The sequence below is a fragment of the Leptosomus discolor genome, chromosome 7 (assembly GCF_034619465.1).
Source record: "Leptosomus discolor isolate bLepDis1 chromosome 7, bLepDis1.hap2, whole genome shotgun sequence".
Classification (NCBI taxonomy): domain Eukaryota; kingdom Metazoa; phylum Chordata; class Aves; order Leptosomiformes; family Leptosomidae; genus Leptosomus; species Leptosomus discolor.
This window is the reverse complement of record NC_141397.1, coordinates 30,597,529-30,611,175: the sequence shown is the minus strand read 5'-3', so window position 1 is coordinate 30,611,175 and position 13,647 is coordinate 30,597,529. Positions and strand designations below refer to the sequence as shown.

Genomic DNA, 13,647 nt, shown 5'->3' with positions numbered 1-13,647 from the left:
GGAGTGAAGCTTCTAACAGGTTGCATGCCAAGGTCTAGTTGGTGCAGCAGAACCAGAATTACAGCTACTGTGAGTTTGAGCTCCCAGCTCACTGTGGTAAGCCACAATTATTTTTCATTTATGGTGCCTAAGCCTTGAGTCAGTAAATGGCAGAAATATGCTGTGGCTGATCACATGCTAGTGATGTTTCCCAAAATCAAGCCATGAAACTGGACAGGTTGTGTCAGATGTTTCCAGATTTTCCTGAAATACTGGGAATATTTCCTCAGAGTTTACACTACCTCCCCTTCATCCTCTCCGTTTACACACTCAGGGCTATGACTTTTGTTCCTCTAGTTCTTTCTTCCGCTTCAAAACATAATAATAAACCAACTCAACTTTTGACAAACACCAAGGGGAAAAATCTTTTTTTTTTTTTTTTTTAAACCATCTGTAGTTGGCATGAGGGAACTGCTTTCACAGATAACATAATCTAAGAGGAGGATTACATTTTGCTGAAAAGGAAAGGCAGGAAATACGAAGAGAAGATACCTTCAAGAGTCAGAAGGCAAAACTGAAATAGGCTTAGTTTTACTATCAGTGCATAATTAAAGTTTGCTTTCTAGAAGCATTTTAGTAAATCCATGACATGACCTAATGTCTGTACTTCTCAGCTTTTGGTGTCGGATAAACACATGACTTCATCCAAAGTGGCCTTTGGCTAATAATTGGACAAGATCTGTTTGTTTTGTCCTGCTGGAGATGCTCAGCACCTCGTTTGAATTTTGAGCATTTGTGGCAGTGGTGAGCAGCATGGTCAGCAATAACCTCCTTTAGGCACACAAACTGCAGTGGTGTGCTGTAGAAGCGGTGGGGAGCTGCGGGGCAGGCTGCTGCTTGGCCCCTTGGGGCAGAGCCCTTGGGGGTGACGGGGGCACATTCCCCCTTTTGTCAGCCTCGTTGCTGAGGCTCTCCAGAAACAGCGGGGAACAGGAGCCCTGGCAGCTGCAAAACCCTCTGTCCTGCGAAAGCCTTGGAGTAGACGGGGCAGGGGAGCTTACTGCAGCCGTGAGTCCCCGGGTCTCCAGCTGTTGGGACAAAGAAAGCCCCCCCTTCCTTTTTAAAAGCAGTGTATGAAATGAGTCCCCCTGTCCTCAGGTACGTTCCTCTGGATGAGGCCACTGATGTGAGTCAAGCATCTCCAGTACAGCCTTTCCCAATTCATTTCCCTTTTAACTCTGTTGTCTGATTTACTCCAGATAGTTATTTCTCAGCATGCTGCTTCAGTTTTACCTTCCATTGTACAATTGTGTGTACATCTCTGAGGTTATACTGTTTTTTATTGTATTGTGTTCTCTGCTTAGGCTTTCGTTCTGGGGTGATTTTTTTTTTCTTGTTTTAATAGAAAAATAAATCAGGAATGCTTATGAAAGGCTTGACGGTCCTTTTGATCCGATGCTTCACATATGGGCACATAATTATTTATTAAAGACTTCTTTACGCCCCTTTCCATTTCAGCTATAAAAAGAGAATATTAAAATTAGTAAATACATATTCATGCAAATACTGTGGGCCAAACTCTCCTCTGACAGACCTGACTGACTGCAGCAGGGAAGGAAATTGCGACCCCTAAGTCATCGCACTGTTGACACATGCTTTTCAATATCTGTCTGTCTTGATGAATGTTGTTTTTAAAGAGTTGTTAGAGATACTCAGATCCGGGAACCTCGCTTGTTTTTTCAGATCCGCCTCACCTCTTTCCAGCATTCCACCCTCCTGTACCAATTGATGCGAGACATCATGAGGGACGCTACCATTACGAACCATCTCCCATTCCTCCTCTGCATGTGTGAGTATTCAGTATTTCCCCTCACTTCAGCTGCGTGGAAGAACGGGCAAGTGTACGAACCTTTGTAGTGCTTAAAGCCATGCACTTGGAGCCCTTTGCCAGTCTTGCCGGAGAGCGAGGCTTACTTTTGGAAAGTGTCAAGGTTATCTGTTCATGAAGGAAAACCCAGGCTGGTCCCTGAGGAATTCTCTTGTAATAGGTGGCTGGCAACTGTTACCTGTCTGTTTTGCTGACATTTATTCTGTGTGTTGTCGTTCTATAAATACTAAATTAAAAAGTGCTGAATCCTGTGAAATACAGCCAGACAAAACATGTATTTTGTCTGTATTAGGCTTAGGGTTCTTCATAGCTAAAATTTCCTCTCATGCCAAAGGTGGTTTGTTCTGTTTTGTTTTGGTTGGTTGGTTGTTGTTGTTGTTGTTTTTCCAGTGACTGCTATGAAGCATAATGAAATTTTTGGTAAATTTTCATAGTCCCTGTTTCGTGCACGCAGAGGCAATCAGTTGATTGATGGGAATGTCACCCAAACAAAATGGCAAATGTGATAGAGCACATGGTTTACAAAAAGATAAAAGAAATGAATACCAGTGATAACGTGCATTAGAAATTGGTGATAGTAGTGAAATCCTGTAGAAATAAATATTATCTTTTCTATATGGGGAGACGGATATCAGCATTGCAGAATAAAATAGTTGTGTCCATGAAACTGCTATATACCATTAAAAGTGGAGCCAAAAAGCAGGGCTTGGTACTTTGCTAAAAGGCTTGATATATACATTTAATCATATCTACTAATCACCTCTCATACTGAGAAAATACAAGAAGAAAAGCACAAGTAATACTTTGAAGAATAATGCTAGTTGTTTAGATGGCAGATTGCTTTGCTATGGCTATTAGTTACAGCTGTGTAATTACATATATGCAGAAGAAAAATGAAGTTGTTTTAAAACAAGTCCTCCTCTGTGAGCAGAATTAATTGATATTAACAATCCTAACTACATGCCCAAGTACACACACAATATTTTACTAACAGGTTTTTTGGGTCAGTCTTCTATTACTGAATTGTAATTTCAGAGCAAATTTGCCTGGAGGTAAGTAATAAATCTATGTTGCAGTCTTCTGGGGCATTAGAGGAAAAGTGGGTATTTATAGAAAGAGAGAGTATAGAAACTTGTGATTTATTCCTCAAAGTTCCTCTGATGCATCACTATTTACATCGCAGTCAACCACATCATAAAATGTATGCAAATACACGCTTAAATTTGCTGCTAAAAAACGTTGTAAGCTGAAGGTGGCAGGCTCAGACAGAGTCATTACATGATCATCCTAGATTTTGCAGTGCAGTGGATATTCTGCCTGGGTGTTTTTGGGAGCTGGGGAATTATTGTGCACATTTTAAAGCTAGTGAGGAATTTGCCTTTGTCTTTGGTGCCAGGCAGATGGGGTAAGGAGCCCCAGGAAGTGTTTTAACTTGCATCCAAAGTTGCAGGAGACCGACATCCAAAACCTGGGCACTGCTTGTGAGCCTTCTCAGAGGCTTCTGGCTCCTGTGCCATGTGGGACCCTGCCTGGCTGCTCTTTCTGTGCTGAGCCCTCTCCAGAGCCTGAGCCCCATGAACCCAGTCCATACCATGAAACCCTGCTCCTGTGGACAGGGCTTTTGGGTGGGTAGACCACCGTTCCCCGCTTCAGGTGACAGTGGGAAATCGGGGCTAGCAGCCTACACTGCTAAAAGTGGCAGGATTTCTGTAGAAGCCCCAAAAGATGTAGAAAATGCCTGCTTTGTGCCTCATTTGGCATTAAGCAGTAGTCCCTTCTGACGCCAAAATCAATGCCCCTTCTACGGAAGGGTGCTGCGCGCCCCTGCTCCCTGCTGTACCCCGAGGTGTGGCGATGATTCAGCCTGGCCCTGCAGAGGCTTGTTAGGGACAAGGAGATTTTAGTGTTATGTGATGTGACTGCAGGCAGCTGCTTTAGAAATACGCTCTGATTATCAGCCCAAGCTTTAAACTCAAAATTTTCTTGATACCAGGTGGGTTTTTTCCCATTAACTTCTGTTGATTCTTCCAGTCATTTGGTTTGTGTTGCCATTGGAATGATGAACTGCATTGGGCCCTTGGAGCCGTTGTGGTCGATGTAATTAAATGTAAATGCACAATTAAGCAACTTTAAAGAAATAAAGTCTGTTGGACTCCAATAGCTTCTTTGTTAAGTTTTGTCTTCCTTTTGCAGTTTTCAGGAATACGTTTTAATGTATGCATGAGGTAGACACCGAGCAGTTTTCTTGCAAGTTTTACAGAGCCTAATGTGAGTATCACTTAAGAGTGTTAGATTTGAGGTTATTTGGAGCTATTACTTGAACTACTGTCCTAACAACCATTTTAAAAAAAGGAAGAAAGAACTGGGTCTGAGAAGTTATTTGAGAATTCCTAGAGAAAATGGCAAAACCACCAGTCAGGATGCACATGTTTACCCACAGCTTCATCAATGACTTCATTGTATGGGTAGTTTTCTCGTTGGCTTCGTAATACTCTCAAATGTATGTGTGTGTGTAATAATAATGAAAAAAAAGGGCAAAAATTTTTCATCGTTCCAGTTATCTGAGCTCCTAGAAATGTGTTCCAGAACCAGTCAAGCCTTAGTGGAATTAGTTCAGGTATAATACAAGTGCAGAAAAAATGCGGAGAGGGCCTTGTCCACATGATACCTACAATGTGTGCACATAATTTTGAACAACGGCCAAGTGAAAAAGAAAAAATAAAGGAGGAATTTTTAAGGTGTTAACAGGGCTCTTAGGTTCTTGCGGCTCTAAAAATGTGTATGTATTTACAGGTATAATTCTTGTAGTTTAATTGCTGATGGGCAGAACTGTTGTATCCCAAATTTCAGCCCGGAGCCAAATTTTATAATTTGAGTTATAAACCCCTAAAATAAGGGTTTATGTTTATGATGGAATTGCTGACAGGTGCTTATGTATAGTAGGACTAGCAGGCATTGCTGTAATTATGCTATCGTATCCTATCATTAAAGATTTCAATTGAAAGAGGTTTATAAATTGCTCTTCCTCTTAGATAAACCACCCTACATTAAGGCATCAATGATATGGTGCAGAATTAAATTAAAATCTCATAAAATGAAATATGTTCTGTATTAGCTGTTTGACACTTAATTTGCCTCTGAATGAGTAGAGGAAATCACAAATTAACCTGCCTTTGTTTTTCCAGCCATGGCTTATTAGGTGTTAGAACAACTGCAATTACAGCCCAATAATAACCCCCAACCCTTATGAATATGTACTGAAATATGTCACTTTGTGTTACTAAAACCTGTTTGTTAGGACTGTGTAGTTATCCTGGAATTTCTACAGTACATCTTCGGTTTATATATCAGGGAAGATGTATGAAACTTAAGTTGTTCTTTAGCAGCAATGTATGAACAGTGTAATTGGAGCTGGAGGTTGTGCTTTCCTTTTTTTTTTTTCCAAATTCAAGGCATGAATCTTACTTTAAAAAAAAAAAAGTCCACTAAATGGTAATTTAGTTTTGTTACTTTTCATCAACCTAGCAAGTGAAAGTACTTGTTAAACATCGTATGGTTAGAACATATCAAAAGAAGCATGGCTTTAGTAATCCCACTTCTTGCTTTGTTTTTCTTTGTTGTTGTTTTTGTCTAGTTCTTTCTTAATTTTCAAAATTAATTTCTAAAGTGAGGTACTAAAGGAGAAACTGAAGCTAAACTGTGTTTTGGTCCTTGACATTTGCTAGGCCATCCAATAGAGTGTGATATATCTTCTCTGGTTGGTGTGCAGTGATTCAGAATCATGCAGCTAATGAACATAAACTAAAACCAGCATGCTGCGTTTTTTTATTCCTCAAGAACCAAATGATAAATTTACTATTGGCTAACTCTTCCAGTTGCCTGATGTCTTTTTTTGACATTGGCTTTATTGGAATGAGAGTTGTTAGCAGTGAGTGGAGGAAGAATAAGGGTGTCTTGACTATTTTTATGACAGTGCAAGTGTAAATAACTTTATAGTCTCACATCTGACTCAGCCAGTGTGGAGTTTTTATTTATTAATTAAAAAAAGAAGCTCCTAAGGCAGAGGCAACCTGCTACTGACTGATTTAACTGCAGTGATTTAGGATGCTACCGTTCTTGGTCATTCATTCGTTCCCACACTTTTATCAAGTTGCATTAATTGGTTGCTTCCAATCTGCTTCATTTCAAAGTTGAGTTGGACAGTCTTTGAAGGTGACCTAACCTGGTGTTTCCAGGCGCTGTTAATATGGCTGTGAAGGAAGCACGCTTCTGCAGAGGTGGGGCAGGGAACAACTGCCGGGTGACTGTATCAGGAATGGCTCCAGGGTGGTGGCCTGTGTATGTCTCAGAGCGGTTAATGCACGTGTTGTAGGAAGCTACTAGAAAATTAAAGTTCTGGGGCTGAATGTACTGAGAGATACATCATGCATGTCTGAAAACGTTCATCCATTTAGTCTCCTTCTCTCCTTCTGTTGCCATCCCATTTCACATTAGCCCTGCACTGTGAGTAAGGGAGTGTGAGCAGGTAAATTGAAGGGAAGGTGCACTGATGTTACCCATATGCTTACAGCCAGAGGAGGCTGCCCTTGCAAGGAGGAAGCTGCAACGTAGAGCTGCTGTCCTGTAGCTCCTAGCATCAACGATACCTCAAGCTCCTTTTGTTCTAACTGCTGACTGACACTAGCAGCATCCAAGTTTGGCAGTGTTATGCCCTGAAATGATGCACGTGCAGGTCATAGTGCATTTGCCTAACACGAATGACTTGAACAGATATTTTGAACTGTGTGAATGCACCAGTACTAAAGCAAAGCATGTGTTTTTCTTGCAGTCAGCTTCAAGTTGATAAAAAGAGAGTCTGATTCTTAGATATGTTATTTCATATCTAATTTATACAGACATCAGTTACACAAGGGTGAAAAGGAAAGGAAAGTCAGGCCCAGATGCTGAGCTTTCATCAGCATCTGATTTTGGACCACGCAGTATAATGGGGGATGTCCAAATGTGAGAAGATTAAAGCATTGGCTCCGCAAAATATCCTTGATTACAAGAGAAACTGCTTGCCATATGTTTGATAGGATTTTAGGTTTTCCCAACCCCATCACTGACATTTTGATTTTTCCTTTGCACTTTCATTCATAAGCTCTTATTTCTTTTAAAAATCTTAGTGTTTAAACATCTTTAATCTTTTACCTGCTGCTTTACCTCAGTATGCCTCTAAGCTGGAGGCTTGGCAAGGAGTCTGTCAGCTTGTCAGAGCATTGATTGATCCTTTCACAGTGGGAAGGAGAGCCCCACCCAGTGTGAAAAATGTCGCTCGTTGAATTGGCTTTAATTACTTAAAGACTTGGAATGGGTTTTATGGTTTAGTCAGGAGCCATCAAAGAAGAAAGACTGGGAAGCTCTTGGGATGTGAAAAGATGGCTGTAGTAACCAAAATCATCCATGAAAGTATTTTCTGTAAGGAGGGCGAAATTTTGTATTAAATTGGAAGCACCTCAAGAAACCTGTCCCTGCAAGTGAAGGGCAGCATCGAGAATTAGCAGCTGTTAATAGCCTGGAGGATTTTTATAGCAAGTCTCTGAGAAGGAAGCAGCATGGTCTGGTGACTCGTTAAGGTTATTCAGAATTTGTTATATGCCATGGATGTGAGTGTTGTAGGATCTGCAAGCAACATGTATGCCTCTTAGTAACAGAGCAGTGCAGCCATGGTAATTCACAGAAATAAAATAACAAGGCCAGATGCCCGCACAAGGACTTCAGCAGGTAGTTGTCATTCGGTGCCAGGCCTTTTACAAAGTGAGGAAGAGGAAACCTGAGTCTAGACGAGAACTGTGATCTCTCACTCAGTATATAGTGTTGCATCATTTAAAATGGTGAATCAGTGTTTTGTTTAGCTGTTGGTACTTGTTTAGTAATATTTACCTGAAGCCTTGCAGATCATAAATTCTCCTTTGCAAGCAGGCTTGCAGAATAGCTTCAGAAACAGACTGTATTTAAAAACTATCTGAAACTGGGAAAAGTTTGTAAAGCAAATTATTGGTGGCATATATAGAATTGCAGAACAAAAAATGGAGATGTGATTCTCTTAAATTTTTGATTCTGAGAGACAAAAGAAAAAAAAAGTATGTTAAAATGTGGGTAAAAATAGGTAAATGTTTTTGAATGTAGCTGTTTTATGTGAGTTCAGTTACAGTAATTTGTTTAGGTAAGCTGTAGTCTGAAGTTTCTGCACGCTCAATTCAACTCTTCTGTGTTTCTCACAGATTTGCTCTCTTCCGACTAGGAAAAATCACTATTGAGACAAGAGTATCTTATTTAAAAGTTCATTTCTGCTGGCAAATAAATTCTAGATCAAATAAGGATTCCCTGCTAAAAATCATGCCCGTTTTCAGCAAGCACATTTACATGAAAGTCAACAGAATTGCCTCTAAGCACACCAGGTTACATTTGGTTCACATCATTCATCTGTTTCTGTGGCGGATAATACTTTGTGACATAATAATTTTCTCTGGAGTAGCTAATTGTAATGCCAAGGAACTACAGATTTATAAAGGAGAAACAATAGCAGCAGATAAATATTGTGTTAACAGGGGCTCTTTGTTTCCTTGTACAGCCAGCTTGATTTAGGGATGTCTGGGGAAGTTACAGCAATTGAAATAAGAGGAAAATTCTGGTGAAATTTTAAGCGTAGAAGGAAAAGTTTGTAAAAAGTGATGGTTTGTTTTGCTAAAAATCGTTTGATAGAAACTTCCCCCAAATCTTTTTTTTTTTTTTTTTTTTTTTTTTATGTCGAGAAACACTGGAGAGGCAGTAGCCCCCAGCCGTGATGAGGAATGCATGCTTCCACCGCCTGGCTGCTGGCTGACCACCTTTCATGAGAAGGTCACTCAGTAGTAGCTACAACTCGCAGGGCAACTTCCTGGAGGGAGGAAGAAGAGGGGAAAGCCCTCTGTGGTCCTCGGGAATGCTGCTCTGCTAGTCTAAAGGGAATTGGTCGCCTGAGCCCCACTTGAGAGGCAGACTGACCAGGTTCGTCTGGTGGGGCTCAATCCAGTGAAAAGGATTCTTAAAGAGTTTTGTAGGGATTACGTTGTTGCAGAGAACAGTTCCTAGGTTTATCAGCAGTAAGGTATCTATTGGCAGTGGACAGCACTGCCACTTAGCTGATTTACCCTATCTGGGCAGTTAACAGTGCTTAGATGAATTCTGGGCTGCCAGTGAGAAGTGGTTCCCTGAGGCAGGCTTTCAAACCAGCATGAATTAAGAGATGATGGAAGCAAAATGAATGGCCAGCAAAGTTGTGCCTTGGGACACCGTGTTGTATGTAACGTTTTTCTGTAGACTGAGGAATAACTAGGCATGACTAAAAGCTTTTGGGACGGTCCCTGTGTCTGCACAAGTGTGCGTATTTGTGTGTGCATGCATCCTCTTTACATAACAGGGTGAATATCTTTGTTTGCATTTATCATGGACTGAGTAATTCTAGGTCTTTACAGTTAGAACTAATGGAAGGAGCTACACAGTCTGAGAAAGATAGAAAATTATACGGTAAATGTGAACAAAAAAAGTAGGAAAAATCTTAATGGGCAAAAACGTTGAGAACATGTGGATCGTTACCTTAATTTAACATTTAACCAAAAATATGTAGAAGTGCTGCAATGCTTGAGTTCTGCTGCTTGAAATATCTATTATCTCATTCTGTTATCAGCTGCAAAGAATGCAAGCTCTAAATATAGTGCACATTCAGAGGCTCTGAGCCTGTGGTTTCTTGGACAAAATTCTTGTGTTCTTTGTGCTGTAGTCAGCAGTATTACTCGAGTGAGCAGATATTGACTGTGGTATTCACGTGCAGTGAACCAGAAGCAAGCCAACTCTATAGAGGCTGCTGTCAAACTTGTTGCAGTGGCCTGTGAGGTACTGGACTGTGACAGACTCCTTTTTTTTCAGTACAATTCCTCCACTCATGTTAAATCTTGCTTCAAAGAGAGCTGAAATGTTACAGTCTTAGCGTTCTTTCTTTCTCTTTTTTTTTTTCTTTCTTTTTTTTAAAGTGTACTGGTGAGATTTCTGTGTTGTGGATTAGAAGTCCCTAAAGTGAGAGTAGGTATAAACTGGAAGAAATGCAAGCAATGAGTACATCTGCAGTGTAGGAGCACAGAGCATCTTCATCATACTCTCACACAATCTTTCCCTGACTTAGATTCTCTCCTCCCCCAACAAAGACATCATGTCCTGTAGTCTTGGAGTATGGATTGAATTTGGTTCAGACTTTCTTTCTCAAAGGAAGAAAAAACAGAAGTTAAATAACACCTTTTTGCCCTTTTTGTCACCCCCTTTCTCAATCCGCTAGATTATATATATGTCTGTATTTGTTAGCGTATTTGTAACAAAAAACAGGCACTTGAGGTGGTGGTGTCAGCTGTGCTTCCGAGATGTAGAAGACTAACAAGCCATCCCTTGCATATTCTCTATTATATGATGCTAGGAAAAAAAAAGACAAGACCCTAATTCTACCCAAAGGAATGTGCTCAATGGGTGTTTTATCTGTGTGCCTCAGGGTAGGCTGGGCCAACATTTTTGACTGATGTTATCGATTAATAGAGGAAATGATTTAAAGAAAAATATTATGCTGTTTGATTTTTGCTCTTAGGATGCTTTACATGACCAAGGAATGACTTGGGACCTTATTTTAGAAGAAGCTTTTCATTGCAGCTGGGCCCTATGAAGTTGCCATTAAAAACCAGGCAGGAATGTATTGATTAGTCCCTTCCAGCACTGAATGTGTAGGTCTGAACTTACACTGGATTATGACTGCATTTACAGTGAACTTTATAGGGGTGCTGGTGATTTTCTGGAGACCGCACAGAGGTTAGACATAGAGGCAAAACACCCTGAAGCCCATGAGCCAGCGATACCAAGGTTCTGAAGGAACGAACTGACCTGTCGTCTTCTTGAAAGCATTATTTATGAGGTGCTGTGACCATTGGTGTTAAGGATCAACAGAAAATTAGGGAGTATTTCTCAAGAGGGAGAATTTCTAAACATATCAGATTTAAGTGGCTATCTCTTTAAAGATACACATCTTTCAGTCCTGTATCTCCTGTTGAAATTCAGCCTAGATTTATCATGCCTTTTCCACTGGCCTGTGGAAGAAAAGATTGATAGTCTAGTCCAGTTTATAGAGGCCACCAACGCAAATAGCCCCATTTAACAATGTTGTAGACAGATTTGGCGGGGAGGGCAGGAGCTGAATGACCAGGGGCAATCAGGTGTTCTCTGCTTCACCCTGGAAGATCACTATCAGTGTACATCATCAAGACAGCACCAAGAAAGCTTGCATAGCTGCCCTTGTCTTGGTTTGCCGTACTTGTTCCTCGGATGTCAGGCTTCCATCCTGATACCTTTTCTGGGAACTATTTCTACTCCTGTGAGTACATTGAACTGCAGAGGTGCTGAGGGAGCAAATGCATAGGTGGTCCTGCTGGTGTGGGTATGTCCTGAGTTGTCCTGTTTGTTCCCCCTTGGAGTTAGTCTAGCTGCCTACTCTGTTTAGAGAACTAATAATGCTTCCGGCATATAGATAGTGCATTTACCTCAAAGACTTCAGAACTGAATTTACGGCTTCTCTAAAAAAATGTGCGGCCAGAACATTCATTTGCTTTACACTTAGTGCTTGTTTTTTACGTACTTCCCCCTACAGTCACATTAGAAGTGGTGCTTCCCTCCATTTCAGGTTCTTGAGGTTGTTTGAAGTTACAGCTTTGCCCAAGAAATGCTTTTTTACCTCCAGTTTTGCACACGAATAGGGCAAGAACAGCAATGTAAAGGCTTTCTCTCTCATTTCTTCTGATGGCTATGGTGTTCCAGCCATTATATACTCACTGTTTGTGAGAACCAACTTGTTGTATGGATTATGTAGCACCACAATGGCTTTCAGTGCCTGCAGGATCAAATAAAGAAGCTGGCCTGGCTAAGACAAAACTTGTTAGTCCAACATGACAGCTGAGTGTTTTCCCACTCTGATTTGGTTGCACCCCAGTCAGCTCCCACACCTGGACCTTTGATACAGGCAGACAAAACATGAGAAGTGACTGCTACCAGAATAGCTTTCTTCCCCTCTCCTAACTTACCAGCATTTATCTTTGATATAAGTTGTCCTTCATATACCAGTGAATCATACTGCCCTCATGGATTTGCGGTGGTGCTTGGAGGATGGGAGAAGCTTGGAAGCCATTGTGCTTTCATAGGGTCACTCTTTGACTTGTAGTCCTGGGTGCAGCATACACATGTGCTGTACATCTGGTGCTGCCACTGATGTGCACTCTCAAAATAGCTTGTCTTCCCCAAATCATGGATTTGTATTGGGGGGGGGGGGGGGGGGAGGAGGAGGCATTTCAGAAAATAATCCATGTATTTTATACAGAAATGTATGTACACCTGTATATTTATTCTTTTTTCTTTGTTGCAAGCAGTAGTGTTAGGTGAGAAATTCTAGCCAGTACTCTCTCTGTTTAGTAATAATCACTGATCTTTGTGAGTATCAGTTTTGGGCTGTCTGCTAATGTTAGTAGAGAGTTGTGAAGCAAATCCAGCCATAGTGTAACAAATATGATTATTGCTGAACCTTCACATCACTGTTTCTATCAGGATTGTAGTCCTCTAAATGTAGAATTTTAGTCAAATGTTCCCTTCCCAACGAAATTTAGGTAACAAGTGCAATAGGAGAGACCTTCAGTTACTGAATTTCTTTTGGTTTTGCCAACTTGTTTTTGTTTTAAACAGTTAAGATCTTGTTTTAGTATATAAAATTAGAATTGAAGAAGAGCTTTCTCTCTTTCCCCAAATATCAGTTTTGTAATATTGTAGATGTGACTTACAGTAGACACTGGGAATGAAAGCTGAGGGGTTGGACTTGCTTTGGTTTTAAATTTGGAAGAAGAGTGTTTCTTGGCATCACAGAACAGACATTGAGGAGAGTGTCCATTTGAGGTAACGTAAGAGGCTTTTTGGGTGCTTTGCCAGAAGGAACGCCTGCCTTAGTGAGAGGAAGGAGTTAAGGGAAGAAGCGAAGCTGAAATTTGCTGAAACAATAGCGAACATGGCATTCTGCAGTGCAAGGTAGGGAGGGCTTAGAAAAATCATCAGTGAGTGAATGAAATGAGGAGAGGTACTTAAGTACTAAAAGTACTAAAAGCTTCATTCTCTAAAAATTGAAAAACATGAAATTATGAGACTAAAGACCCATTAGTTGAAAATACTGTTTTTTTGAGAGAACAGAGTACTTGTGAAATTCATATATCAGCTGATTTCAAAGTTTGATTTTGCTGTCATAGGTCACACCTGTCACAAGAAAAACTTCCTGTGAATGCCACATGAGTTTTGTTGAGATTTAAGACCAACCTCAGGCTCTTTCTGGTCAGGTAGTCCCCCTGGGTGGATGCAGTAATCTGCTCCCCACACTGCCAGAGTGGATCCCAATTAGCAAAGCCGATTTTTCACCAAGAGTATTGCTGCAGATAGGCAGGAGTGATCTTTGCATGCAGGCTGCATCACCTTCTGATCTGTGAACAGTAGACAGAGAAATCAGGAGTAATCGTAGAAACCATTTCAACTCTCCTAGCTTTGTACCATTTGGAAGTTTTTCTTCTTCTCCCAGTCATGCATACACATACATATGTGCGCTTTCTCCGTTGTGCATAACAATTCAAGGTCATTTTTTAAAGATCTTCAGGCATTTTCTGAGTGTTTTTGAACCCGTGCACCATTCACCGGTGTATTGC

General features: G+C 40.8%; 1 protein-coding gene across 2 annotated transcripts in view; it reads left to right on the top strand.

Moving 5' to 3' along the window:
- Window positions 1-13,647, top strand: part of GLI3 (GLI family zinc finger 3) — a 194,202-nt gene that overhangs the window by 100,058 nt on the left and 80,497 nt on the right. For both annotated transcript variants that reach the window (XM_086467654.1, XM_086467653.1), the window contains exon 3: window positions 1,723-1,828. In XM_086467654.1, coding sequence (XP_086323780.1) covers window positions 1,723-1,828 — 106 coding nt within the window. The remainder of the gene's footprint in view (window positions 1-1,722; window positions 1,829-13,647) is intronic.